At 41.8% G+C, this 24,626-nt stretch overlaps 1 protein-coding gene across 2 annotated transcripts in view; it reads right to left on the bottom strand.

Moving 5' to 3' along the window:
- Positions 1–1,282: 1,282 nt before the first annotated feature.
- The window catches only part of ctnna1 (catenin (cadherin-associated protein), alpha 1), a 74,654-nt gene continuing 51,310 nt past the window's right edge, over positions 1,283–24,626 (bottom strand). The window contains exons 14-18 of one of the 2 annotated variants that reach the window (XM_076739201.1): positions 21,846–21,956; positions 19,453–19,634; positions 14,330–14,435; positions 4,156–4,290; positions 1,283–3,225 (exon numbers count right to left, since the gene is read on the bottom strand). In XM_076739201.1, the coding sequence (XP_076595316.1) occupies positions 2,935–3,225; positions 4,156–4,290; positions 14,330–14,435; positions 19,453–19,634; positions 21,846–21,956 (825 nt within the window). In that variant the 3' untranslated portion in view covers positions 1,283–2,934. Of the gene's footprint in view, positions 3,226–4,155; positions 4,291–12,619; positions 14,103–14,145; positions 14,436–19,452; positions 19,635–21,845; positions 21,957–24,626 lie in introns of those variants that run through there. The other variant, XR_013077577.1, reaches the window with a different exon arrangement.

Consider the following 24,626-nt stretch of genomic DNA (forward strand, 5'->3'; position numbering starts at 1 on the left):
CTCCGCTGGTTTTCGTCACTTTTTGCTCCGGCCTCCTTTGCCACTGTTTCCTTGAGTGCTACAACAGCTTGCACCTCTTTCGGTTTACACTTTTATATGAGAAAAAAGTCTATAGTTTAAGCCTATAAACCATAAACTTCTCTCATTTGACAGCGCGGTGTTGTGCATTTTGCGCTGCGCATGCGCACTAACTGACGTGGCTTTGTGGGAGAAGTACTGCAGCGATACTTGACAATACCACAAAATTCAAGTCTCATATGTAAATACATAGACTTATATGTGAGTTCTGCACAGTTTACAGTTATGTAAAGTTATGTTAATTTTCAGTCAGTCTATTATCAGTGTTGACTTGTTGTTGTTGTTTATTGTTAGTCTCCACTTCTGGCTTTGTAATACTAAAATCCATCCCAAAGTAAAGGAAGAACAGTTGATTGCAGAAGTCTTGAGGGCAGGGTACAGAAATCTTCTCTCACGACTGCTACGATGCTTCTCTTCGTCTATTTCTCATCCATTTCCTGTGGCTCATTCAAAGCTATTCTTGGAAACTTAAGAAAGAGCAATCTTAAGTGGATGTAGATGAGGTAAGGTAAGGGGTCTAACAGCTAAATAATTAATCATCAGAAAAAACCCAAACATAGTGATACTTAAAATGACCTGCATGTGTTAGAATCTGAAAAAATGGATTTGTCTTGTTGGCGGCATCTCAGTGATGACTCAGACCGAGTCTGATGTGCGATTACTGACAGCACTTTGGGAAAAATAGACCGTTCATTGCAAATACTTTGTAGCTTCAGATAGATTTATCAACACAATGTGCACTATCTTGGGTCTCCCACTGCATTTTCTTCACAGGCTGATGTTTAAGAAACACCACCAGAAGACAGAATGTGTTTGATATTAAAAGCTGCACTTTTGTTTTTTTAAGAGAAAATAACCCACAACAGCAGTACAGCAACCCAATTATAGAAGTTACAAGAGCATACTGTATATAGCCCTCAAGTCAGTAATGCAGACTATATGGGAGGTACACATACGTGATATAATGCCTTAATTATGCATAGCAGCATATTTGGCTGTGTGCTAAAACTCATTTTACCTTTGAGAGCAAAAATTATTCTTCTGGGATTCCACTTTGCAAGTACTAAACCTTGCTACTACAACTCCAATCTGGTATAATGGTAAAACAAAGCGTGTAAGGAGAATGTGGGTTCATGGGAGGGCAGAAAAACAACACTTCAGCCTGCACGACAAATAAGAAAGAAAGAAAAAACAGTGGTTACATTTCAACTGTTTATTAAGATATAAAGCAGGCACATGAATACAAGAAACGTGTGCACTAATAAGTCAGCTCTCAATAATAAAAAATCCACAGCAAAGTAGTTTGATATCACTCGAGAATCAAATCCAAACTCAAATACAGCAAGAGACGAACTGTGAGGAGAAACGCACTGACATACTCTCTCGAAAGGCTTGCTTCTACAGTACGAAAAAAAATTCCACCTGTCAAATAACCATACATACCCATCCTTCTTTAGCTCACAGATGTCAAACGAGCAAGACAATGATTCAACACCAAGACCAAAGCAGCAGGATTTCAAAGCCTAGCTGTACACCAATGCACCACAATGCAGGAGTATATCATGTATGACAGGACAACAATCCCACCGATGTTACCTGAAGTATCTCCTGCTCATTTTAAAGCTCCAACACCTGGCAACTTGTTTCTAATTTCTTATAAAGACTGTGCATGACATAAAACCTTGATTAGTGTTCAAGCTTAAGGACAAGGAATACAAACAAAAAGAAAGAGTATAAAGTCAGTGAAATCCCCTCATCTCCTCACCTAACTCTAAGCTCTGGAGAGAAAACATATTGATCCCTCAATTTGCACACATTCTTACGATTGTGGAGGTGTTTGGTCTCATTGACGGTTAATGAAGCTTGTCGGCTTTGGAAAAGGCCGACATGGGGTCTACTCATTGTTTAGCCCACTGGGTTCTCCCAGACTCTGAGGAGTCGAGGCTTATTTACAAAGTTAGACTGAACTGGGTGGGTCTGTGCGCCTTAATTGTAGGATCGAGCACATGTACCACCTGTGCAGAAAAACAGAAGGCTGGAAGGAATACTCTGCCACCTTTGGTTTGCTTTATCGTGTGAACATGGAAAAAAAACATTACGAAAAAATAAAACTTCAGATGTTTAAATTACAAAGAAATGATAATCACCGATCCAAATATAAAGGGGTACAAAGTCAGCACTGAAAATAGTGTTAAAGGTCAGTTTAAACTCATTCGAACAGTTCCTAGTGGCATAATGAAGATGTATAAAGTTATTAAAATGCAGGCACACATGGAAATATATTGACTTTGGCTCCTGAAGGCTGAACCAAAACATATTTAAAATCTTACCAGTTAGCCCAGCACACCCAAATGAACTTAAGTTATTGCTCAAGTTAAAACAAGGCAGTTGAGATTTTGCATAGTTGATATTTGCAGAACAGATGATATTTAGCCATAATCAAACATTATAGTGGAAAACATCAGAGACCCCGCAGTATTACTATAAAACTGGTTAGAATACAAAATAATCAAAAGCCTCTTGGAATTAGTTCTTATAACATCTATGAAATCTACTCCTCTTCCTCCCCTAAACAGGAAAGAAAAAATGGGAAACGTACAAAACTGCTTTTTGTCCAGTTGATTTCCCTCTAACTGCATTTTCCAGAGCAGAGACAGTTAATGCTACAGATTAGAGCAAATGTGAACTTATGGGATAGAAATGAGGCAGTGGAGGAATATAGTGGGTCAAACAGACAAGCCGTCTATGCAAAGGTGGATATGATATAACCTTTTCTTCTCGACTGGTAGACGAGCTCTATCTATCTAAATAAACTCATTGGTCAATATTTTGTGTTTTCTGGAATCAAAAACAAGTCTAGATGCTATCCATGGCTTTAAACTCGCTCAGAGCCTGCACAGGGTTTACATGCTTCTTGTGAGAGGATCTCTTGACTCTGTTGGTTTGGCCATCATCCTGCTTCTCTCTCTTCACCAGAGGCTTTTTCTCAGGGGCTTTCATCCTCCAGGAGATAGCGGGCATGTTGAGGGCCTCCATGCCTTTGTTCTTCTGGTACTTAGTAGATGCAACGTAGGAGGCCTTGACGGTGGACACCACTGTGTTCATCAGGTTCTTTGCGGCCTGAATAAGGGACATGGCGCTGTCCAACTGAGCATGTGGAGGAGACAGAAGGGAACACCAGAGAACCGGTTAGCTTTGTACAATGGTGAAAGCAAAGCCTGTTCATTCACATCGGTTCTGACTTCAAGTCTAGTGAAAGTCAACTGCTCCGTCTTTCAAATGTCTTCCAGTTTTGTACTGCAAGTTTTCGGGGGGAAAACCAAGTGTTTGTACAGAAGAATTAACGACCTTTCCGAGTTTGTCTGGCACACAAACAGATGTGACGAATTTGAGAATAGGGGAAAAGGTCAAACTAATTTAATCTCCACAATTTAATAGCCTCAGAGACACTGGTGACACTTGACTGGAAGTGTTGGAAGCATCGGCTCATTTCAGCTCCACAGAAAGGAGGGAGGAATTCATTACTGACTGCACACAGAGGTAACTGGTTTTAATTAATTGGCCTGGCAACTAAGTGGTTAATTACTGCTTAAAAAGGGTCTGTAAACATTGGTCTTGCTGTGTTATCTTAAGTAGTAAAATATTTTAGCAACATCAGTCCTTTTTAGAGCAGAGAAAGCCATTATTCCTGTTTCCTGTTTATTCTATAGAAAATATAAGCAGCAAATTACAATCAGAGAATAAATCGTATATCTAAGTATTTTTTATTTATGTGAGCAACACCAGATAATAAAACTAGAAGTAGCCAATTCATTCTATTGATTTAATTATCTTTCTAGGTAGGAATTAGAGGTACCCTGTGGGTATTCACTGTAAACGCAGTTCTGTTTAGATTCATTATGACCAATGTACACTAGGTGTATCCTTAAGGCTTCAGAAAAAGTCAACATTTCTTGATTCACTTCACATGTTTACCCTTTAGTGTGAAACTTTTGAAACCTGCACTGTCTCCATGCACTTATGCAGAATGACGAATCAAAGACAGTGTGTCCAAGGTTCAAATGATGTTGGACTTACCCCAGAGACAACCAGCTCTCCTCCCAGGTTCTGCACCTCAGCCTTGACTTTGCTGCAGATGTTGAGCTGGTGGCAGTACAAGGCAATACGCTGCAGGTAGGCAAGCAGGTCCTGCTTACAGGTGGAGTCAGGGCACTACGACAGAGAAATACATGTCAATCAATGTGTGCATCATTTGCTATATAAGCACAAACAGCTTTGTGGTTATAAGACTACCTGCTTGCAAGTCAAACAATGAATCAATTTCTGTCACTTCAGTCATTTGGTGGCACAACTCAATCTGAATATTTATGTGATTCTAGAGATGCAATGATCTCACACTTTATCAAGATGAGTTAGTAGCAGTGTGACAGGTAAGGTAGACACCCACATTAGGGATGTGCTCAGAGCCAAAATGACAAGCGCACGCCTACAACCTGGTAGATTGATAACTCATCTTCACAGGGTTAGTATGATCAAGTCACACAGAATGCAAATTCTATTAGGAGGCAAACACGGCTGTCAATCAATTTACTTTCAGGTGATGGTAATAATCTTGTGTGAAGTCTTTTTGGAAGCAAAAATACTTGATCTTAAAGTGTAAACAGCAGCCCTGTTTGTAGTCAAGAAATGTTTTCAAAACCATCAAAACAAAGTCATCATTCCAGCTGTCAGTTATCTGAGTTCTTGCAAGAAAAATGTTTGTGAACCCTCCATCCCATGGCAATGAATTCAGGTGTGATGGTGTGAATAAACTGCTTCGGGTTGGAGAAGCACTCAAACAGGCTCCAATACATTGAATTAAATCTCAGAGGACACATGCAATGGATGAGACGAAGTTTAGTTTGCATGGAAAAACAATTTTGACACCATAGGTTCAATAGCAAGTTGGAAAAGCCTCTTATTCTTGTGTCCGACAAAGCATTAACAATATTGTCAAGAGTCACCTCCAAAATACACTGGAGCAATAAAAAAACATCAGCTTCAAGAAATCCAATATATAATCATAAATCCCACTTGAAAGCGGCAGCATGAGAAGCGTCCCACAAATGCATCTCATTTATCATTGGCAATCTTTTTGAATTATTTCATCTCATAATTACACTCGGGTTTTACCTTGGAAAACCATCTCCAATCCCTCTCTTCTTTGCTAAACAAGCCCCCTGCCAGCAAAGTAATTAGGCCACAGTACTGTTCTTAGCTGCTCATCAAATGAGGGATGTAAACACCCTGATGGGGCTCTTATGCTTTACATCAGATGGTAGATCTGAGCACAGTGACTTGACACACAAACGGTATGTCAGCAAAGATCATGACAGGGTGAGACTGACTCTGTCACACGTAATCAGAGGCTGGCAGCTTTTCACATCACCTACTAAACTAACTATACCTGTGAAAAGCACTGGGGTGACCATGTGAGTGAGCGAGCCAAGACGAAACACTGGCTAAAACACGCTTGGCTGTCTGAAGGAGGAGTCCTTTAGCAGCTGTTGATGCTGCGTCTGTCCTGTCCTGTGCTTTAATCAGGAAATAGTACAAGGTGGCTGGGGCGGCTTGTACACAGCCCAGAGCTATACTGTCTGGCCCTATATGGCGTGGGGCTGTAATCCTTTCCTTGGAAGGCCTAAGCACAGAAAGGGGACAAAAAATCAACTCTGTAAACTTAGATTACTGAAACCGAATCCGGAAGCAATTGTTCTCACTTGAATCAAGCAGGCTATGATAGTCCCAGACCCAGGAGAGAGCTAAGAACGCAAGCGTGTAAGAGTGTTTACATATGTCTCGACAAAATGAAGAGGCATTTTGTCTGGCTATGAGTGAGCAAATGACATCTCTCAATCATGCACATAGTCACTACTAAAGTGATCCTATCGACAGAAGCTAAGGAAATCCTTGTTTTCTTTTCTCTGTCCCAAAGGTTTTGGGACACTTCAAACAGACTATGACTTATGCATCTTATGTTGCTGAGCACATTGCGGAGTATCCCTGGTGTAAGTGTTCGTGCTCCACTGAATATAGTGCTCTCAGTCCCAGACATGTATACCCATGCATCCAGCATGACTGCACGCACTCATACACAGCATATATCAGAGTGATGGGGTGCGAAAGCAGGATAAGGACAGTCCTTTCACTGCTTTCAAAGAAATGCAGCCTGTAAACATGCATTAACACAAAGGTCAGAAATACAAATACAACTAAACCCATTACATGTGCGCCTTTCCTTACTGAGAGCTTTATAGATGTCCTGTGACAATCTAGTCTTCTCCATCACTCCCATCCATTCCTCATTAATAGGAGGATGGGCTAAGTAGAGAGGAGGGAAATGTAAGAGTTGATATACTATTAAAGAAGGGAATGCAAGAGGAGATGAGGGGAAAGAGCGCTAGAGGGGATGATCATCATACAGGAGAGGAGTTAATACATAGCTGAGACGCTGGAGAAAATGGAAGAGGAAGGAAGGTTAAAAAAAGCAGAAAGAACCAGAGAAAAATAAGCAGTTGGAGAAAAGATGAGGATGAAGAATGAGCCAGAGGGGGAACAGTATGGAGGAGTAAATAAGGGGGAGAAATCCAACTGGGGAAAAGGGATGCAGACACGAGGATTCAACTGTAGTTGGGAGGGGGCTGTAAGTAAGTAAGAGTGCGTGTATGTGTGCGTGTGTGTTCGCAGACACACACATACTATAGCAAAGACCTGGGATGAGGCTGAATGCAGGAGCCATGCTAATGAGGGCTTGGGGAAGTATTCAGACGGCTGAGAGCAGGGCACTGTGAAAGCATCACTTGTGCTCATACTCAGCTCAGCTGCTGGCTTCACTCAGCACTCAGGAAACTCTGCAAGGCTGCTCTGACTCTGACATGTGAATACATAAGTTGCACAGAGAAGAGACAAGAACACCTTGGATTGTTTTGGTGATGCATATAGAGGGCCTGTGTGTGATTAACTCGGATGGTATTCACAAGATGATCATTGCTTCAGAAACCAAAGTACCTCACTGACTACCTTTATTTTAATGTTTCCACAAGCATGATGCTTCAGTGAGTAACTCACATTTCACAAAGAAACCTAAGGGTCTCTTAGGTCTCCAACATGGGAGTATGCACTGCTACCCTGCTACACAGCAAGCAAGTGGGCGTGTTGATGACACTGCAGAGTGTAGCTGCTTCGTACCCTTTTCTGCTTGCCTGTATATTGGTTTCCACTCCTTCATTGACATGGCCAATAGGTCCAAATACATGCAGCACTGACATCAACGCAAAAACAGTCATCATTATGGATGAGTCCTCCACCTCCTCCTGGATGTTCTACCCAGGCGCCACCCCTCACTTAAACCAAACGGAGGATTTCCAGTAAGTGAGAATGTGTCTGACACGGACAAATGTGCTGCATGTGTGAAAGGCCATCTCTGGACAACGTCTGGACCTGATTCTACAGACACTGTCTGAAGTTCATAGGATGAAACTGCTTTAGTGTTTAGTGCTATATATTCAGGGCGGGCAGCTTGATGCATCAATCCAGCTCGCACCTCTCAAGGTCAACATGATTTGGGCAGCAGTACTGTTTACCATGTTCTCACCTGATGTGAGAGCGACTGTGATGCATACAGTGATTGAAGACTTCGGCCAGTATCAGCCAACCCTAGTGTGAAGAATTAATAATAGTGTAAATAACAAAATGGTCATTTTTCTTGTCTCTCCTTCGAGTCCTGCTGTGGAATGTTCCTCCAGCCTGATGATATGGCCTCTTTCTTCCCTCCCCCCACATGCTGTGTGGCCAGTTACGGACCGGGATAGTTAACCTTGCTTGGTCAGCTAGTACTGAGAAATGGCAGAGCAGGAAGAGGGGCACTAGAGACTGGATATCTTTTCAAGGAAAACTAAAAGAAAAGGTGAGTCACCATCTTTCAGAAGGAGCCAGCAGGACATGTAGAAATGTCAGTGATTCTCGTGGAGTTGTCCTGGTCTCTTCACAGTTGGCTTTAAGTGCCTTCTCAGAAAAATGAAGGTGTAACATCAAAGTTGGGCCAAAGGGTAGTGGATTGTTATTCTCGTTAATTGAATCTCTGAGGTAACAATGGCTTCCATGGCTTGTATTATATTCTGTATTCATGAGGGTATCGCTTCTGCATGTGTGGTTAGCTCTTTCTTTCTTTTGCATTCTTTAACATTTAAGCTGTTGCTCCAGAGATGGTTCAGACTAAAACAAAAGCAAAACTCTTTCCTTTGACAACACACAGCTCACGGAATAAGAAAAGGAAATGAGGCAATAATATGACAGAGCAGGATGTTGAACAGAAGGATTTCACTGTGCTACGTGTTGGGTAATGTCCATGATATAAATGATGATCAGGAAGGTCAGGTCCCATCATTGGAAATGCCATGCAGTTCCACTGAATTCCATTATACAGAGCAGAGGCAGAGGCAGAGCCACTGTGCTACTGCCGCCCAGCACTGACCTTTCAGGACGCATCACCCTGAGGAAATGCCAATTTCCAATATTTACTGACACGGCAGCATTCTAATGTGCCGCTGCCAGCAAACTGCTGGGGAGTGCCACAGGGCTGTGAACACGGACATGTTTTGTGATGTGTTTTGTTTTCCAGTCACTTCCTGTCATGAGAAAAAGGATACTCCCTCTATTCTCAGATCTAAGTGAGGTGATTTTGAGTGTTTTTGCAGAGACTCTTCATTGGAGGGCCTGTTGCTTTATCCTCTCGACTTTGGCCTGGTTATCCCGAGAGCCAGAGAAAGTACATCTAAACAGCTAAAAAGAATCCATTTTCATTTCCAAACATACACTGAAAACTATGCCTCACCCCTATAAATAATCTCGTATCACACCACAGTGACAGCCCAATTTGTTCTCCTGCCACATTTAAAAGACAAGCTCAAACAGACACAAAAACTTTGGTTCAGGCAAGCTTTGCTGTGTGGTGTTGTGGCTGAATCTTCACAGCTCAAAGGAGAGAAAACAAATCCAAAACCTTAGACCAGGCAGCACTATCACCACGCAGCTTTACGAGCTCTGACATATAACACATCTATCAGGTGGAAAGAAAAAAAAATAATCAAGACATTTGTGTGCCTGCGTGCGGTAGAGGTGTGTGGATAATTAACTGCACCTAACCGGAGAAAGAAACTTCAGGACGAGAAGCCAACGGGAACCTTAATCTGCCATTACACCTCAAAAACACCACGGGGGTTGCAGGGATGCAGAGATATATATGTTACAGCGTGCGGACTGCCCAGGGGATAACAGGGCGACGTAGATCCATGGCATAGTTTAAGGAGATACAGGAAAAGAAGCACTGGAGAGAGCATTCTGTTAGTGAGGGCGGAAACTGAAGCAGAAGACAGGTCTGCACGGGGAGAGGAAATGATAGATTCCAAGCTGTGGTCTGTAGACACTTCAAGATGAATACACTGTAACAGAAAAAATGCTTAATATATTTAACAGACTTTAAAACTTGAAAACAGTGGCAGTGAATACCATGGTGAAAAATGACTGGAAAGTCCAAGTGAAGATAGATGAGATGGCTTCAATCCGCTGAGAAAAGTAAGAAATCTAAAAGTTTTACTGAACAGAACAGATTTCCACAAGACCTCTGATGAAGACGAGTGTGCTCGTGTTTTCTGTGCACAGCCTGGTTAATGGGTTTTACAGGTAATGTGCTGTACATTAGATTTTGTCTGTCTGGTGCTGATTCGGTTACTGTTGATGGCTAAATATAAATCTGCCATGGCCTACCAGTATCAAACAAGATCAAATTCAAACAGTGATGATAGCCAGATCCCCTCTCCTCACTGCATTTGCTAAAAAGATGCTCCAGATTTGCGTGGGGCCAATTCAATCACACTGGCACTTTGGAATGTTAATGTGACACTGAAGCGGACAGGGACTCTGGATATGACAGGAGGAAATCAAGCTGGGGGCGAGCCAAAAATGGGCGACGTTCGAGGTAACCACAGGGACCAATTAAATGGCCCTCATCAATGTTTAATGTTCACGCTGCACCTGTCAGTCAGGCAATTCACTGTAGTACTTGTAAGCAAAACTGATAACTTATCACGGCTGCTGCAGAATAGACAAGTACAAACAGGCATGTTTAAACATTTATACTTTCAATTTTCTGACATTCCGACTTAAACTCGCTTCTTTGGCCAGACCTTTTACTCCTTTTTCGCTCACTTGATACCTCTCAATACGATGGTTGGCTGTTCTTATCATGTTGCTTCCAAGCAGATTCTGCACCTCAGGATGCTCTTTGGTTAAAAGTGTCTCTTTCAAGGCCAAGCTATTTTTACCTTCAGCACTGACAAAAACCATGAAAATATTGACATCGATTGGGACTTGATAAATTTTCTCAACAAGCAAATAAGGAGGGCTTCACTTGTTGGGCTGAACTTCAGTTAGCTTAGGGCTGACTCTTGAACTGCTGAGCTGAGAATTTGTGGACTCTTCATGTGATTCTGCTTCTCCAACACTGCAGTAGGTAATTTACTGCCCTGTCTACTGTAAAGCGTCTGGGGCCAGAGCCGGGATTAGACTGTGACCAGCAACAGAGGCCATGGATCACCATAAATCTCCACTGATTGAATGCAAATTGGAAAAGTACACTATGTATGTCAGTATACATCATGAGAATAAAGCTTGCACGTACACACACACGCCTGCACACGCATGCACACACGCACACATACAGCTAGCACGTGAGCCTTCCCTAAATATGCAAGTCTTATTTTATGTGCATGTGTTTGTATGTGTACATGTAAGTGTTTATGTGGTGAGCAGACAAGCAGCAAAAATTTATGAGCTACATACTGGCTAACACATTTGCATTATAAATCTCAATTACATAGCATTATTTGTTTACCAGCCTGCTCAGATGGAATTCTCATAAGGTGCCCTGCAGAGGAGCGTCATAAATTCTTAATAAACTGCAGTGCAGACCTTTGTACGGCTCTGACCTACATCCTGCAGCTCATCTCTGCACTACACTCATTTCTTAAAAATTTAATAAGGCTCTATTACACATATTTAACTGTTTTTCAGAAACCCCGAACCAGACCGTGTCCACCTGCGCATCTCTGTTGAACAGAATATGCATGTACCAAAACACGCTACAACGCAGTCTTACGAAGGAAAATGTAGAGTGAGACGCTGTGCTATCAGTCTGGGACCATCTGCCGATGTGTTTTATATGAGGAGTAAACCCTCATAGACCCTCCAGGCCAGAGGCACAGAGCACAAGTGATTAATATGCCTAGGTTAATGAGCAGTCCCAGCATTGCCTTTGCTCCTCTGACTCTCAGTTTGTGTGCATGTTGGTGGTGATTCACTTCACTATTGCTGCTGGAGTATGTAGAACATCCCAACATGCCATGCTTTTGCTATAAGTGGGCCTGTGGCATCTCCTGCTTTCTTAGAGATATGGCCCTAAATATAAACTGCCTGTGTAAATAAATAAATATAAAAATGCCACCTGGCAATTATACTGCTAATTAAAAGGCGAAGCACTCTTAATGGATTCATCTCTCAGGAGGGATGTTCCTCTCCCCACACAAATACACTCCCCCTTTTTTCTACCTTTCCTATCTTTCCATCTCTCTCTCCCCCCCTCTACCCAATGTCCATCCCTAGGAGCCCTGGCTGATGTGTTACGGGTGAGTGTTGCCTGGTCTGCTAGTGTTTTGGTCTCTGCTGAGAGAGAAAGGCTAAGAGGGACAGCTGGATGGGTTCAGAGGCTGGAGGGGTCCTCACTGTTGGCAAAGACTTCAGTTCCAACAGCCAAAGCTCTTCATTTATTCATACTTTGAGTGCTTCAAACCCCAAAATCCCCTAATAGTGTACACACGCACACAAACATACACATACACAGAAGATAAAGAAACGAGTACTTACAAATAGTTGAGGACGGGAGAATAAAATAGTCACCCAAATCTAACACATCCATACACATGTGCTTGGGGAGAGGCAGGCCATTCAAACGGAAGTGTTTGTATGTAGGCATAAACACACAAATATATGCATGCTCACACACTCACACACCTGCACAGTTGCCCATCTGTTTTCTTTGGGGGATAACACTGTTTTCATTAAAGTGAATAAGCATCTTCAAAAGCGGCAGTGAGGCATAAAAAAGTCACTTTCCAGAACGGCTTATTCCCTATTCAGATGATTCGGATGCAATTAGGTCAGAACAGATCAGACTTTTACTTGGTGATAAACGTGGGCCTGTAATATTAAGGATCTGAGGGCACCTTAAATAAAATATCAGATGTGCAGGGCTCTTGGAGGCCAGCGGCTCATTATGTCAGCCTGTGGGGGAGAGATCTATGCTGAAAGCTAAATGCAGATGTTTCCAGTGTATGTTCGCATAATTGAAACCCCTGATCATTCACCACTGAGACAAAGGTGCTTGGCATACCTCTTACGTCCCCTTTGAATGAATGTGAGCCAATATCTTTTTCCTTTGTTTTTTTTTGCTAATATCAGTGCATGTGCAGTATACTTCATGTGCCCCAGCAGCCCCATCTTCTCATTACACAAACAACTGATTAAAAAAAGCTATGATGTAAAACTAAATAATCAAATCAATGATTAACCACAGCATTGTGTTTGTAAACCTGGGCTGTTTAGAGACAAATATTTACTTATGGTGCGAAGCACATTCAAACAGACTTGTTAATGGCCAATTCATAGCTTTAAAATCCATGCGTTGTAGTCAGCCCTGAAACGCTCAATCAATCTCATTACTTAACAAAGGCTTTCTGCTGTTGCAACGTTTTGCCAACATATCAGTAGAGATGTCAACAAAACCAGAGTCAAAGAGAGACTGCCAAACGCCTCTAATGCTATCGAAATTGAAATCTTACAGCAAACATCTAAAGCCATTGTATGCCTGACTGAGCGTGTGTTCTTGGATAGAAATGAAAGAAACCCACAGCTGGTACATCTAAACCACATAAGCAAGCAATGTCTTCACAGGAGAAGACCTCAATCTGACAACCATGTCTGGTTGCGAACATCACAACTAAACTCTTTCATGATTTAACAACAAAATGTATACATATTGCAGTCACAGAGGCAATACGTCTCTGCCTAAGAGATGCCCCATGAATAAGTTGGGGGATAAATCATGTACAGTGTCTCCCTGAGGTGTGGTACAGTGCAAGTATTTAAGTGAAATATGAGGCCACGGATAATTGAATGTGTGTTTCCCTATGTCAAGGACCACAGTCTCTGGGGTAAGGGATAGATGTGGAGAGATGATGGAATCGGGAATTGGGGAGTGGGAGATGGAAAAACGAGAGAGAGGGAGAGAGTGTTTGATCCTGAAAGAAATTGGTAAAGACTAGTCAGGAGTGTCTCATGAATAACACAAATCACAGCGGTTTTTAACATCTGAGGGGCTGTGCCGTGCCAGCTTTTTTCTTAGATTTGCTGCTAAACGTGCAAATGAGAAAAAATAAAATAATGAAATAAAAGGCATGTCTGCAAAAAGAATTTGTATGTACTGAATGTTTTTTTAGCAGCTTCAAGTAGAAAGAGCACAAAATATTCCAAAACAAAAAAAAGTTTGCCTCCCATTCTGAGTCTTTAAATCTGCCTCACATACAGACGCTGTTAAGGAAAACACTTAAAAACAAAAGGAAGGGGTGTCAAGATGCAATCACTATGAAAGCCTCGCTATTTGAAACTCAGTGTGAGCGCAGCAGCATACAGAAATGTCAGCTCCTTCAGCAACACAGTGTCTGAGAACGAGATGTGCATTTCAGTAATGAAAACCTGCCAACCTGTGTACTGCAGTCTGAACATTCATGGCTTGGTAGACAGTATATTTAACGTATGTACTCTTACTCTGTCTTCTAACAGAGAAATTACACACATTCTGAGGTTCTACATCAGTAATTCACAGCAGGGAAGTAAAGTTAATATGATAGTGGAGCAGGGTGTGAAAGAAGTCACTTTACTGCAGACATCACCGTTGTGTCACAAAGTCTGCGGTACAGTTTTTCAACACCAGTCATTTTCCTTTATTTGCCCTTTGTGTTGCTGCACTTAATGCTAATTTATTGGGCTCTGACAGTGTCGATGTGGCACATTGATACAATTCTTAATATACCTGGGTAGCTGGCACAAAGGTGTAGTCTATATGAAAGCCTTGTGGGACGGAGCTTCATTAATGACTTACATTGTCAGCGATGGTGCGGCCCAGCTTGTCCATTCTTGATCCTGCCTCGGCAATTTTCTTGGCAGCGCTGATGACATCAGAGGTATTCTTCAGTGGTCCTTTCCCCCTGAGGAGAAAACAGTGAAAAGATCAGTCACTGTTTCTGATCTACTGCAACCTCATCCAATATGCAGGAGAAGCATCTCAGTCATGGAGATGCAGTTTGTTTTGGAGAGTTTTGTTGTTGTTTTTTTCGGACAGAGGCAAGCACGACTATGGGACTACTCTGGCATCATGTTGTTCAGTCAGAGCTGAGAACGTTTTATCACCCATTAAATGCAGAGGGGCAGCCTCACTCTCAGGGCTGTCCTTAAAGAATGACTGTGACAGTGTGCTGTCACACTGTTGTAGCACCATCAACTCCACTTAAAGAACAAGGTGTTAAACTCACTTTTTCTTGTAGTTTTAGCATATGATACATAAAATATAATGGTAATATGATTTTAAGAAACCGGCAGTGCTATTATACTGAAAAACCCCTGATTCATGGTATAGCAGTCACCAGTGCCATAAGCTTTCTATCACAGCAGAAATTATCAGGTCAATCTATTTGGCTCCTTAAATTTAAGCAGCTTTGAAGGGTTTATTAGAAGGCTGAGAGGCAAATCGGACTTGTTTCATATCTGTTGGAGGAGAAATATTGGTTGTCCTGAAAAATGCATCACACATACACACACTCTCTTCATTTGTATGGTCATTTTCATCCAGATGTGGGACAACGAAAGAGAACCAAAGAAAAAAGGAGAGAACTGGAAACAAAGAGATGAGGGAACAATTCAATTTGAAAGGCTTTGAACATTGTCCTAATGTTCAACATCCAGTCTTGACCCTTGTTGGGCCAAACAAGTCGCGTCCCAACATGGGTCAGTTCAGCCCTGACCTGACCCACTGTAAGCTTGTCAGCCATTTGCCGCTTTTTTTCTGCCCCCACAAGGGACTCTGGGACACAGTTGGCAAGAGACACAAATTGGATTCAAAGCTGCTCTCTCTAGGCTAAAAAATGAGCCATCCAACCCAGAACAGATGGAATTTTGTGTTCTGTTCTCTCGCTTCCTCTTCCCTCTGCTCCCATCTCCAACCCTTCCCCTCTTTTGCTCTCTCCCTGCTGTAAAGCAAGTCAGGGTCCTAGTGGAAGAGGCCACGCATCAGAACACAGACTGGCAGCTCTCTGGGGACCAGGCAACCCCTGGAGACAGCACTGGAGGCATTGTGATGGGCTCTGGCTGGGGGAAAGACCTGCATGGAGTGTTTTAAACAGAATGATGCTAGTAAAATGTTGCAGTTCGTCCCAATAAAAAAATATCCCATCACAATACACACACAGCAACCAGTGATTTCTCCCCAACCACTGATTTCCTTTTAAAATCGTCCCTTCCTTTAGCCTGAAGAAATGAAGGGCCAGTTGCTTAATTTCCTCACCATGTCCAGCTCTGCCTAGGCGGTCAACTAATGGCAGGGAAAAGCACAAAGAGGCCATGAAAACAGACAAGAGGTCTCCTGACAAGAGAACATCCTTGTAAGATTTTTGTAATGGATTTATACATGGAGGAGGGACTGAGGAATTCAGGTCCGGTGACAGCTGCAGGCCTTCAGGTGGGTGTAAGCCACATCGGGCCGAGCACTCCACAGCACAGAATGCTATAAGATAGGTGCCTCCCAAATATGTTGCATGTATCCCAGCCAGACATGCCTTATTCATGAGAGCTTCTATTCAGCCAAAAGCAATGCAGGAGTCGAGAAGAATATCTCTCACTCTCTGCAGATTTGTCAAGAGAGAGGTCTACAACAATTACCTCATATAGCATTAACCTTGGCAGGGCTTTGGGCCAGCTCAAGGTGGAAGGGGCGATAATTTTGGTGCGGGCTGAATTAGCAAGCTACTGGCCTTCCATGTGCGACTGCAGCATGTGAGAGTCAAGGTATAATGTGGAGATATATATTCAGCCTGACAAACATCCATGTGTTCTCTCTCTCTCTCTCTCTCTCTCTCTCTCACACACACACACACACACACACACACACACACACACACACACACACACACACACACACATACACACACACACAAACACACACACACACAGAACTATCCAAAGTCTCAGAGTGCCAAATAAGAAAAATCACAATACTAAGAGGTGGTATTAGCTCTTAAATTAACAAACTCTAAATGTAACTGCACTATTAACAGCACAGTCACAAAAGCAATTTCCACAGCTTTCTTTTATGAACTCTATTTCTGACGGCAATAACAGAGCACAGAGAATATAATGTACTCATCAACACTGAATTCTGGCCATATTCACTGTCACTAAGGTCAAAGACATTAAAGCTTGACCCAAATTACTCAACAATATTGTATTCAAGGTATTAAATCCCTGAGGTAAAAATTACGACTCGTTCAGAGTTGCCATCTCAGTTAGGTTTCTAAAGTGCAAATCCAGATACTGCACAGACTTTTAGAAGCACATGAAATCAGAAGAACCATGCAAGCAATGCAGATAAGCTCAGGACGTCTTATGAGTGCAGTTTCTAGGTGACAGTGGCACAGATTAGCCATGGTACATAACTTCTAATACATTTTTCATTTGGAAAACCTTAGCTGTTGGCGAGATCCAACTATGGAGCAGCATTCCAAATTAAAAACATCTTGTTTTTCTAAACAATTTATGGTGATGCTTTGTTGGACCTAATGCTCAGTACCAACACAATACCTTTTTTTGTACCTTGGTATAAACTACCAAAATCTGACCAAACATTCACATTTAGCATTCGGTGCTTGACAGCTTGATACAAGCACGTCAATACTGGAATCTGTGCTGCAATTCTCAAAAATGTTTTCACAATTGGTTTTGGCTGGTTTGTTTCTCTTCTGTCTGTCTGGCTTGGTTGGTTTTTATTGGAAACATCCAACAAAACTAAATTTAAAATACATGTGGAATTAATATTCTTACATAAGTAATGCTCAGCCAGTGATAGTAGGCCTGTAATGGAGCAAATGGACAAAATGTATTCCAGTAAATGCAGTATTGAACAAGCTTCAATGGGCTGTGGTTCCCTATGGTTATGGATTTTTTTTTATGTCACTACAATCAATAACCTCTTAAAATATATATATATATATACACAGCTGACACCATCTAATAAAGAAACAGAGATTGTACTCTGAGATGGAAGCGGCATCATTTGTATTCAATTTACAAGTGTGTCCAGTGGATGAAATGCAACAGACAGAAAATACAGAAAATACTTTTTCTTGGCCCTTCGGATGAATGAAAAGCAAATAGAAAGTTCCAGGGTTGTGTCTAAGTCAGATCTCTGGCTATGTTAATATTCTGATTTTGCTGCAGCTTTCCAGTATTGTGCGTCTTTCGCCAAGGAGATGGGATCTTTGACCCATTCAGACGATGAAGACAGAGAGGCAGCATTTCATAGTCATTACAGATGTGACTCAGAGTTAAGCACAAAATGTCCTCTGAGTAATTCACTTGAAAATTTAAAAAGGCACAGTCATACAAATACAGTCAGGCGCAAATAGAGTCAGCCACTCAGATTGTCTCCTCGCATCCTCCACATACAAACACACAAAGGCAAGCACACCGTGTGAGCTAGACGATCACGCAGAGCAAGAATTGCTGTCCAACAATAATCAGAAAGTGGCAATATTATCATATCCAGCCAAGAATTCCAATGTCATGTACACAAAGCAGTCTGCTAGCGAGGCTTCCGTCACATTTACATAAAAAAAAGGTTTTTGGACTCCTTCACCAAAAACAGTCTTCATTACTGTCATTTTTTCTATTCCTTAAAAGTCCCTAGATGTCTTGTTTATCAATGTCATATCCCTTGGCAAAGGGCCGTCAGAGGAAACAAAAACATTAGGTTTTTATTGCTGCTTAGCTACAGGCACAGGCTAGTGGGATGCATAACTATGGTGTATGAAACTGTGATGGCTACACGTGTTGTGGTGTTCGAGATTTGGCTTGTACAGCCAGTGTACTGTCCAGCGGACACATCACACTTTTTTTTTTGCATGATGCGAAGGTGTGTTAGACCTTGAGAGACTTTAAACACTGTGAAACCATTACATTAATATTGGCTGGCAAGACTACCAATTAATTTGGAAGCAGTGGAGAGGTTCCAATCCTCTGATTTCAATCCCTCGTTTACATCTGGATCATCATGTTACGAAGACTATGTGATGTTGATTAAATTCAAATGCATTCTTCATCTCTCTCAAGTAGTTGGTTACACTGGCAAGATGTGCAAACAAGAAGCTTTTCTGCAGAAATCAATACTTAGTGATGTATTAACTATGAAACAAGTTTTAAAGTTTTCAGAAAATACCCTGAATGTAACAACTGAAACTTTCAGACACACTCAGTTCGTTGCAGAGGCATATTTTAAGGACATATTTACTGCAAATTTGTTTGATGCTGTTACTTCATACTATGTCATGATTCCCAAGATGTTTTTCCCAACCATCTCTATTGTCTCAACAAACCACTGACAAGGGTGAATATGGCCACCCTGTAGCAGCTCTGGTGAGTGAGACTGTCCATTTAAGGTTTACAGTGCACACCAGCTTTATTCATGTCCCAGAGAGAAGGAGATTCAATGCACTGCTTATGGTTATGCACTTTAAGATTAGGGGAGGATGAAAAAAATAATCAAGGAGAAAATCCTACTGACAGTGCTGCTTAAGGAAAATGAGGAGCATTGATGCATGAACAGCCATGTTAGACTGGCTGCAGAGTATTGTGTAGATATGGGCAAATGTTTGGAAACAAATGTAGGCTTATTGAGTGATTGTGTTTGGCTCAACTTAAACATGCATTCTGTCTTGGGGGCATTTTGGTTGAACTGCACAACTACTGGAATATTAATGTGAGGATGGTAAGATGACAACACTCAAGACTCAACAATAAATACAGACACTACAAATTTAAAATGTGCAGCCACACTACAAACCCTTCATTCAGATGTCTTCTGAGACCAGAAAAATATCTACACTTCCAAACAGACCATCACTTGCTAGGGAAGAAAAATGGCTCTGAGTGTGAGCCAAGCTGTTAGTCCAAACTCACCTGGTGAAGTCCGTCATCTCCATCATGATCATGCACATCTGCTTAGCCAACACAATGATGTCATTGCCGCTGTCATCCCACTTGGACACCTCGGCATCCAGCTTGCTCTTCTCTTCCTGGAAGCTAGCCACCTGTTCTGCAATCTTCGCCTTCTGCTCCTGGGGCAACTGGGCCATGATAGCCTGGAGGAGGAATTATGGAAAGCACTAACGGTTAGCACACTAAACCTCAACATACTGTTATAGAGGCCATTTCTGTCTCCAGGGTATGTTGTTTTACATCATCCCCTATAGCTTCCATGGATGCACATGAGATTTCTTGCTAGGCAGCCTGTTTGAGATCAAAGCAGAAAATCACTGTGGTACCATGGTGCACTGCACTACTGTGACCCTCGATTAACTTCTTGTGACGTGTTAGCTAGGATATAGCTGAAATTATATACTGTAGCTATAAAATGTGTTTCTAATATTCTTCCTCATGTTTTAAATGGGGTGGGCAACATATTAGAAACACCTCTTAATATAATTCAGTCCAGTTCAACACCCCTGCACACTATAACTTGAATAATAAACATCTATCAGACATCAAATGAATACCTCCCTAACAGTATCAAAACAGGACATAATTAAATGCAGAATTTATGGCTGACCTGTTTTTAACTCTTAAAAAGCTAAAAGCCTAAAAAGCTTTAAGACTGAAATGGCTACATGAATAAATGCCATCAATGTCTCGAATGGACATTTCACTGATTGGCTCTAGTTAAGTGGTGACCGTTTTTCTTTTTTTTTTTTTAACTACAAAAGCTAGGTTCAATAGAGGGTTCACAGCCACTATGTAATATTATGAGACATCTTCAGAAAAAAGATGCATCTATTGAACTCTATGCCTCTGGCCACTGAAGAGGATCAATATAAGAGCATTTGCTTTCACGGTACTTAATATCATGTGCAAATGTGTTTAGCACCATTTCTATCCTGCCTCTTATGCGGGATGGTTAAAGGGCAGATCCAAACAGGCAATCAGATATTCCATGAATGAGCTTGCGAGGCCACAGTGGACAGACACTTAAGAGCAGGAAATCAAATATCATTGCAAGAGCATTCATTCCGTTCCTGGTAAATAGGTCTCTCTCTCTAGAGTCACCTAAGCTTGAACAAAGCTGTTCAGGGCAGTGCAAATATGAAAAGCCCCCACCTAATAAAACAGTCAGATAACCTGTGGTGAACAAGACAAAAGGCATGGAAATGTACTGATGGATCACACTGCCATTAAGGATTTTTTCTGGATTAACATGTTACTCTATAGTCTTTAAATCATTAATGCAGTTAACCTCTAAAGTTACAATTTGGTGTGAGCTTAAAAGGGACAAAAGCTTTTTGGTAAAGGGGGCACAGACTAACAGACACAACAGCAATACAGCTCTATCAAGCCGACAATCGTATAGTACTCAAGACAAAAGAACAGATGGTGTGGATAATTTGAATTTTGAAAAATTCTCAAAGAGTGGACTATTAAATTATTGTGTTTACCCACTGCATGAATTGGACAGGAGCAAGCAAGACATCACGTGAAAGATAAACAGTCTCTTATGGGATCAGAGGCTGAAATATACTTCTGGTCTTGTTTAGTCCTGAACTTGCCTAAGGTGCATGTTTTTCCAATTGTGGGTAACGACTATTTCCAATACAACAAATGAGACCATGCTGTAAACAAGAGTTCTATGAGGACAAACTTTTCACAAATACTTGGGTCACATTTGTTATGGTGGCACCAAGCCAACTGTGCGTAACCAATTAACAGCAAGTATGGGGGTGGAGTGTTTGAAAAAACAACAGTGGCTCCAACAACATTAATATGGGCATACTGTTAAATAAGCCTGCACAGCTACAAATGAACAAAATACAAAGTGTACTGCTCTATTTTCTAAAACTACAGACATGTGAATGAGATATCAAACTGCTCTTCTGATTATGTAGAATTCTAAGATAGGTTTCATTGCACCAGGCAAGTGATTTCCTCTGATGCGCTGTCAAACAGGCCACATGAATTCACTCAAGTTGGATGGCAATATTCAACTCAATAACTGAAGCATATAACATGAGCTTTTAAAGTCAATATCGAATCACCTTCAAGTACGCCTCTGTCCCCTTTGGGCACAAATGAATGCAATCTCCTCTATGGAAAATATTAATATAAATGCGCGCGCACACACACACACACGCACATATATATATATATATATATATATATAGTGCGTGTGTGTGTGTCCTTGGCACATATCTCCCATTTCTCACAAGGTATTTTTGATGGCATCTGAAAACCAAACATTTCAATGGCAGGAGACCAGGCTCAGGAATGTCTATAAATACTACAAGAAACAATGGACAACTCACCCGTGCACTCTGGCCAGCAATGAGCTGATCATCCTCTGTCTGCACGCTGGTCCTGCTGCGAACATCAAAGTCTTCGGTCTCAAAGTCAGAGTCGTCCAACTCCTCTGGAGTCTGTAATGGGACAACAGAGAGGGGAAAAAGGGCCAGCGGCCAAATGAACGGGGTGGGGAGAGGAAACAAGAGAAAGGGTAAAAAAAAAGGAGAGAAGGGTAAGCTGTTAGTTGTAAGTGGAGAACATAAAATAATATTGGCATACTACAGCCTTTTGAGCACTATTAAATAACCAACCTGCTTACTGTCTATGAGAAATGCCTTGGCTCTGCCAGCGAGGGCAGCATCAGATAAATGTCTTCTTCCCCATTGCTTGGTACAAGAAACTGTAAACTCTAAATGAATTTGTAAATCAAATGTAATGTGCTGCCTGTGCATTTTGAGAGGGAAAATGAAGGAACAAGCTGGTATGAAACATATTGGGAGCAAAACGCTAAAGTCCCATCTGTCGCATCTATCTGTAGACAGGCGGGTGAGGCATGAGTTGTGTTCTTCTTGAGTGTTGTTACTTCATCTCTGATCCTTCACCTCTTCCCCAGTTCTGAATGCAAAACAAGCTACAAGTATTCTTCCATAAATATTAATATTCAAAAGAATTTCTATCTCAACAGGTCACGCTTAAGGCAAAATACAATACTGACTGACAAGGAAATGTATTTGGTGGTGATATGGGCACTGGGAAAATGATGTGGACAGATAGAGGTGCATTATCACGCCTGTGCCGTACTTGTGCTTATCCAGCTGTCTCAATACCTCCATTCTGTAATGGATTTGGAGCCCTCAGATCTAAAAATAGCTGAAGGTCCCTGAACAACCTTACACTGCTTTATGGAATGTAGAGATGCTCTTGTTCTCAAGGGAAGAGGAGTATGGTTTCGGATACAAAGCTGTAGTGACTCATAGGCATCTCTTTCAACCCAGACAATGTTGTTCAGTGGGGCAGAGATATCACCTGCTGTGGCCTGTGCAACAGATAACCTGTGAATGTGGGAGGCTCAGAAATGATAGCTCATGATGAGCACCCAATGGGATACTACTGTAGAGAAGTGACAACAATAGCCTGCAGTTAAATTAAAAAAGGGTTTTGCCAAGGTGATACTGATGTCACAGAAAACTCATTTTTCATACCATTTTTCATGCTGTGGCAAAAGACATGGATCAATATTCATTTCTGTAATGTCCTGCATCTCCGCTGTGGGTCTGAGAGCTGAAATATGCAGCTCCACCTGTATTGTCTCTATATGGCAAATCTGACCAGATGGGAAGAGGAGACAGCGAGAGAGCTGAAATTACAGTATCGTGACAATGCTGGAAAGTAGGCCTTATTCTTATCTAGTATTTTTTTTGTCTGCTGCTGTAGATATGGAAGGGCAGTCCAACAGTAAAATCCCCCTTTGTTATTCTTTTTGTGACATTCTGCTTATAGCCTCTGTGAGCACAGCAGATTTTTTTTTTTTAAAGGACAGAGCCAGCAAAATCACCTTGGGCCGTGGAGCACAGCACAAATCATAAGGTAACGACAGCTGCCCCCTGTATCTCGCTGTCAGCAGCTCCCTGACTTCGAGGCAGTTTGATGTCTGGGAGGCATATTCTCTGATGTCGCTGCAGGTGGGGAGAGGGTCCTGTCCGCCTGTCAAATATCCAAGGGACGTCCAACATAGGCTGCCTGTGCACCACTTACAGAGGTTAAAGACTTGTCTATCTTAAGTAGCCCCGACCACACACTTGTCTGTTCTGATTTAAGAGGAGGCCACTGTGCACCGCCTGCATGTGAGGGTTTATAGAAAGATGGCTGGAGAGCGATCGTGCAAGTGTGTGTATGTGTGTGTGTGTGTGTGTGTGCGCGTGTGTGTGTGTGCGGACATGCCCTCCAGAGAAGTTGTCTCATAGTGCTCAGCTCAGTTGATCTGTGATATTTCATATACTGTGCCACTGAAGGGCAGTTCAGCCAAGCAAAGGGTTCTTTGAGACAGAATGGATGTTTTTGATGCACTTGTCTCGGCTTTTACAAACAACCGTAATCAGAGCAGGGGACTGCTGTACAGATGCTGTTGAATACTCCATAACTATCTAAGCTGCTGAGCTATTTTCCTGTTGAAAAATCACAGCAAATCCTGTGATTATTACCCAATACACCTCATCAAGAAATCCTGGTAAACCTATGGGGAAATGTGCAACTTTCTCCTGTAAGATAACAGATGCAGTTTGAGTTGAGTCTCACCATTATCTCCTGCTCACAGTAAAGAATGCCAGAACAAATCTGACGGATTAATTATAAGCAAGTCAGACTTTTCATAAATCCTGTTATTTTTAACACACATGCATACCTACACACACCCACCCACCAGGTAGTGTTCAGCCCGCCCCACGGGCCCTATGTTAACAGCTTAATCAATCTGGATAACAAGAGTGGAGCTGGGGCAGATGGAAATTGAATGGAGCTCTCTGGCTTGCAGTCCAACTAAATAATGCTAATTAAAACCTCCATCTTAAATCAATTGCTTATTATAATGCAAATACTGCATAATGGTCCCCCTCTCATTTGGTTTTTGTCCATGTCTGAGCAGCATTATTCATGGAGCCCAGGCACAGTTCTGGAGCACCACTGTCAACACAAAATGTGCTGTCAAGACTAATGATTCCAATTCAAAAGATTAAAGTGTTGAAAATAATGCAAGATGGCATAATACAACCAACCAGCACATTGTAACTCGATGTGGCAAATACATA

The sequence above is a fragment of the Chaetodon auriga genome, chromosome 9, assembly GCF_051107435.1.
Source record: "Chaetodon auriga isolate fChaAug3 chromosome 9, fChaAug3.hap1, whole genome shotgun sequence".
Classification (NCBI taxonomy): domain Eukaryota; kingdom Metazoa; phylum Chordata; class Actinopteri; order Chaetodontiformes; family Chaetodontidae; genus Chaetodon; species Chaetodon auriga.